This window comes from Rhodamnia argentea, chromosome 1 (genome assembly GCF_020921035.1).
Source record: "Rhodamnia argentea isolate NSW1041297 chromosome 1, ASM2092103v1, whole genome shotgun sequence".
In the NCBI taxonomy this organism is placed as follows: Eukaryota; Viridiplantae; Streptophyta; class Magnoliopsida; order Myrtales; family Myrtaceae; genus Rhodamnia; species Rhodamnia argentea.
In genome coordinates this window covers 24319466-24325601 of record NC_063150.1, presented here as the reverse complement: position 1 = coordinate 24325601, position 6136 = coordinate 24319466, and the positions used below count along the sequence as shown (strand labels likewise).

General features: G+C 38.9%; 1 protein-coding gene across 1 annotated transcript in view; it reads right to left on the bottom strand.

The window, feature by feature from the left end:
- Positions 1-1135: 1135 nt before the first annotated feature.
- The window catches only part of LOC115730695 (disease resistance protein RUN1-like), a 33532-nt gene continuing 28531 nt past the window's right edge, over positions 1136-6136 (bottom strand). Inside the window, exon 3 of the mRNA XM_048277788.1 lies at positions 1136-1287. Within this exon, the coding sequence (XP_048133745.1) occupies positions 1136-1287 (152 nt within the window). The remainder of the gene's footprint in view (positions 1288-6136) is intronic.

The following is a 6136-nucleotide window of genomic DNA, read 5'->3' as shown; positions in this document are numbered from 1 at the left end:
TTAACCGAACCAAACCAAAATAAATTGAACCAAAAGAAATAAATGGTTATATTTCAATTAGCTGAACCAAAACTGAACTGAACCAAAAATACACAAATTTTTAGTTCGGTTCGGTTCGGTTAATAGTTGAGGTCAGTTTTTTGGTTAGTTTTGACACCCCTACTTCCAACCGCAGTGGATATATCTGTTCCAAGCCACAGCTTCCAAAAATAAGAACCTATCCTATCCTGAGTTTTATCTGGACAGCCAAAAGTAACCTAAGTTCTTTATCAACCTGGCATAGTTTAGCAGGCTAACACCGTTTACTTATGAATCAAAGCTGTAAAACCTATTAACATGACATATATCATATGACAGTAAGGAGGAAGTTCTGCGCAGAGTGCAGCTGGAAAGGTAAGCGATCTGAGCTCGTGGAGACTGCTCCATTTAATGAAAAAATCAGCTTCCATAACGTCTTAACCTCGCAAATCCTTAATTCTGAGACTTTCAACCACAGCAGAACATCCATTCCAAGCCAACTCCGACTGTGATTTCCAAAGTGCGAACTTTTAAGCTCTTTATCAACCCAACAAAGTTTAGCAGGCAAACATCGAATGGCTTTACTGATTTGTCAAACCTGTAAAACCTGTCGGCATAACAGACAGGAGTGAGGATTCACATTAGACCTCTTGCTCATAAGATGTACCTAGGAAGTCTATCGAGGATCACTAACCAACTCTGTGCCAATTTATTTCGATGATCCTGCTTCTGACATTCTTCCGAGCATCAGCAGTAGATAAAGAGCCCACTTAAGGAAGCTGTGCCGGGCAATACGATCATCAGTGGAAGCATTAACGTGAAAACATTCCACTCAAATGACAGAAGGCCGTGCCCGTTCAAATTCATAAATTACAGCTGCTGCTGTAGCATGAAGATCCAAACTTGAATTTCAAACAACTCTCTTCGAATGAATACCAAAAAGACATTCATGCAAGGGCAAATTATGATACCAATTTGGAATAGAATCGTCCAAATTATTGGGTGCTATATCGAACTACTTGGCTGGACTTTCATTAGATTTGGATAGTATTGCAGCTCCGCAAAGCTACTGTTGAATGTAATTAGGGCAGTGTGGGATAAGAATATGCGAATCTCCTTACCGTTCGAAGGATGCATAGTCAGCGTCTGGAGAAGTCCCGGCATTGAGCTCCTGGTCCTCTGATGATTCTGTTTCTTTAGAAGTGCCTTCAGAAACTCTTACAAAAATTTCAGCATTTACATCACAACCAGTTGAATAATAACCAAATCCTGCCAGTGAATGAAATGAAATCAATCTAGCAACTAACATCAGCAAATTACATACCGATAGTACCCCAATATTTACAGATTGTTTGTCAAACTCAGTTGTAATTTTCATTTGGAACTCATTCAATCCAACTAATAGGCATCTAACCTCACCAACCACAGAAGCTTTGATCAAGTTTGTATAGTGAAATCAACTTTTTTTTTTTTTTGGTCGAATAAAACTTTATTGACATAACTAAGCAGAACTCGAAGAACCCACAAGTTGGGCTTCGTTACATAAAAGATCCAAAAGTACGTGGGGAGGTTTAGATGACCAATTCCTAGGGAGGGCTTTTGTCCTATGGGCTTTGGCGGCCCAATCTGCAACTGAATTGGCTTCTCTAGGGCAATAGACAACTTGGATATCAGAAAGGAGAGCGAGTATATCGCAACACTCTTTGATAACCACACGGCCTTCCCACTCAAATTGATCTGAATTCAACTTAGGCTGCTTGTTTTTGTGGGAAATAGTATGATTCTTTTCTTGATCTTTATGTGCTATTCATAGATCAGAACGAATGGAGGACAGCTGTGATTAATTATTATAGTGAATTCAACTTACGGAAATGCTTCCAGTGCTTTTCTTTTCAGCAAGTAAATGCACTATTAGTAACTCATGCATAGCATAAGGGAGTATTATCTCTCATTGCGTTGATTATATCGAAAGACATTCTCGTTCATCTCTACCATCTTGATTCTTTCTTAAGCGTACCTCAGAAACATGCAGTCACGAACTCCATGGTGAACGCGGAGCAACATAAAACCTCACATCAGAAGGACCATAAAGGGTCATTCATTTAGCATTTCCCAACCTATACGATTGCCTTTGGCATGCTATCGAATGCTGTACACATCAGTTTTTATTCAGTATTGCCAGCATTCCAGAATCAATCAAGCGTGGCGAATCTTTATTTTGCTGCATAGGATGAGGAATCTTACCCGAAGACGGAAGCAAAATGATGCACTTTGAAGGCCTTTTGATCTATTTCATTTACTGGTAGTCGAAACATTTTACTGAAGGGCACGTTAACTTTCATGAGCATCTCCCACGGTTCCTTGAATTCAAGTAAGAAAACAATAACACTGTCAACCAGAAAATACTATTGAAAAGGTAATAAATCTTGAAAGGAATTGTAAGCAGGGAATACAAATGAAAACTAGATCTCAAAAGAGAAAATGAAGCTTACCTGCTTTAGGTACCTTTGTTAGGAAATGTGGATCATCTCAACTATTTGGACTCATCCGAGTCATCTTCTCCAAACGACTTATCCCAGTCGTCTTCTACAAATTCTATTGTTCCATGAAGCATGTAAATTCTTCAGAACTTTGGATTCCGGAAGGTCCAACCTCTCAATTCAAGCGCACCGTCGGATAGTCAAGGTTTCGAAATATCTCAATTTGTCAAGAGCTTGAACATGGGTAATTTGTTGCACCCCGAGATGTATCGGATCTTCAAGAACTCCAAGCTATCGAGGCCTTCTATTTCGACTAAATTTTCACAATTTTCAACATGCAAATACTTCAAATCCCGACATTTTGAAAGGTCCATCCTTTCAAGTGAAGCACACTGTCGGATGGTCAAGATTTCCAAATAATTCAAATTGTCCAGGCCTCGAACTTCAATTATACGGTTGCAATCCTTGACGACCAATGTCCTCAGATGGTTAAATTGCGAAACATCGACGGTCTCCATAAACTCGGAGCCACGAATTTCCAAAATCTCCAACTTGGGAGGGTTTGGAGATTTTCGTGATTCTGATTGTTCAACTTTTGTTAGTTGAGTGCACTGTGAAAGTGTCGCGACCTAAAAAAAATAAACAAGTTAACTTTCGGGCTAATGGATTATCGGGTTAATTAATTAACTAACCTAACTCGGACTCTCCCAAGTCCATACCAAATCGCAACTTATGGTTCATGTGATTATCTTGCAAAAGATTTTTCATTTTTTGGAGCCGCCACTAATCATTTTTGGTAGGTTGATTAGAAACCTAAATAAAATAGCGGGAGAAAACTATCTTATTTCCGCGAACCGGAGATTTTGAATTCGGGGATTTGGTTACGTCGATTTCTCTAACGCCCTTTCGGTACCATTTTCATGAAAAATATTTGATTTGGCTATTTTGATGGATTTTGCTTGAAATTCAAAGATGCAATTTTTTGGTTTTTTCTTCTTTTTTATGGGGATGTAAAACATTGAACTTTGTACGATATACACCATGGGTGATTCGGAAAGAAAGAAAACGCAGCCGAGTCCACGAGTATTTATAAAAATAAATTAACATGTAATAATGCTAAAATTTGGAACACGTGGCATGTCTAAAATAAACAAACAAATGTTCAAACCAAACGATTACATTTTTTGTAGATCGAGATGGAAAGGATTACCTTCTATTACACAAAATCTTACTCACATACACGTTATAGTTCCCTTCAAGATCTCGGAGCTGGAAGAGCGCGGCTGTCGTCGAAAATGGCAAGCAATGGCGTTGTTGGGTGGCGAGAGGTGAAATATATGTCGGGACTCGTCGAAGATGATGCTCGACTAAAACTCTTTTCTTCACTCTCGAATTTTCTCTTCTGATTTTTCTCAAGAACTCTCTTTTTCCTCTCTAAAAATTCCTTTCAAAAACTCTCTCAAAACTCTCTCAATTCTCTTCCACCTCCCTAAAAAACTCTCTCAATTCTCTTCTACTCTCTCTCTCAATTCTCTTCCACTTCCCCCCTTCTAAAACTCTTCTCAAGAGCTCTCTACCTTCTCTATCACCAAAATTCTCCTCCTCAATTCTCAAGAACTCTCCCTCTTTTATAGTCAAATTTCTCCACCCTTCATTCTTCATCTTCATTTCTTCACCTTCCATTTTCATCTTCATTTCTTCACCTTCCATTTTCATCTTCCCTTCTTCATCTTCATTTCTTCACCTTCCATTTTTATCTTCCCTTCATCACCTTCCCTTCATCATCTTCCCTTCTTCATCTTCTTTTGGTATTTGCACTACTGATCCCCGAAGTTCCAAGTATTTGCAATGCGATCCCCGAAATTTTAAGTATTTGCAATACAGTCCCTGAAGTTTCAAATCTTCTCGGTGTATTTTTCCATCCCGTGCCTAGTCTAGACGCATGCTAAATTAAGTGTTCTGCTTGCCCAATTATATGCCAATGCAATGTACGCTAAAAATAAATATGTGAGATGATTTTTATAATTTTTATGCAAAAAATAAATTAGTCAAAATTTAGACGTCAACAGCTGCCCCTCTTTGAGTGGAGGCTCGTAGAGGTTTCGCTCAAAGACAAAATTGAATCCTAAATTTTGACGGTGCAAATTATGGATGAACTTTTTGGCGGGAGTTTTAATCCCATTTTTTATGTAATGAAGTGATGCATGATATGCAAGATTGTAAATAACATGTGTCATAATTTCCCTTTTCTTTTTTGTTAAAGAAACCCGCACATGGATCGCATACGAGAATACATGTTTTATCAAATACCTCGTAAGCTGACGGTTCTCTTAATTTCCAAGCTTCTTTTTGCGGATGCAAGGATTTTAAGGTATTTGGCCTATCCGTTATCAGAGACTTCTCCCTAATGCAAGACAATGCAAGATATGTGCGTCGTTTGAGATCACAAGAGCTACGTCGTTGTGAGTCGAAAGAAATGAAATCAAGTTCACAAGAGCTACGTCGTTGTGAGTTGATTAAATGTCGAAATCGCCAGTGCATATGTCTTCACGATTCGACAAAGGGGAAACAAAATCATAAGAGCTACGTCATTATGATTTGGTTTGGATCAAAACCATGGGTGCTTATGTCTTCATGATTTGATAAAGGAGTCGAAAATCATAAGAGCTATGTCATTATGAGCCGACTAAAGGTCAAGATCACCAGTGCATATGTCTTCGTGATCTGAGACTGAAATCATAAGAGCTACGTCGTTATGATTTGATAAGATGTCAAGATCGCCGGTGCATATGTCTTCACGACTCGACGTAAGAGGCATATTGCCCGAATTGAACAATATTTGATAGGAGCACCATCGAATGGAATCGATAAGTACAAAGGGGCATATTGCTCGAATTGAATCATAACAACTATCATAAGAAGAGTTGTTAATTTGAAAAGGGGTTCAGAAAACTTACCCGGGTTCTCCAAACGATTAATCAAGGAACGAAGCAGATTGCTGTATCGTACCTGGTAGGCATTTGCCAGCAAAACTTGCTCATTCAATAATCCTTGGATGAATTTCGAGACCTTGGGAGGGAACTCGAACATCGGGAATGTATTACCTATCATAGAATGTCGGAGGTAACACACACAAACATATTCAACAATGAGTATAATGCAATCACTCATACTATGGTTCATGCATAACCATTCCGTCAAGTTTGCATTACCAATTTTGTCCAGGGAGGTTCTCACATTACGAATACCTCGAATGTGAGATGAATGGGGGACTTCAGTCCGAAAGGGCTTTCTCTCACTCTCGAGAAAAGCTATTTATCTTGTCTGCGAGGATTCAAGAGAAATCACTCAATCTTTCCATCATCGCATTCGATAAGGATCCAAGTAATCTCGCAATTGATACGACCGAGTCGATCCGGAGGTCTTGATTAGGACCGTAATGAGAGCTAGGTCAAAGGTTTACAAAGGGGACTCCGGTTGAGTCAAGGCTCTTTGAAATGAATTTCTTCATCATTTGCTCCGGATTTACAAGTCAAGAATCCTGCAAAAATGAGAGAGAAATAATCTTGCTCGAACTTCTTCGAGTGATGCTTAAAATCATTTAACTCTACGTTAACTCAAGTGCCCTAATCGGAAGA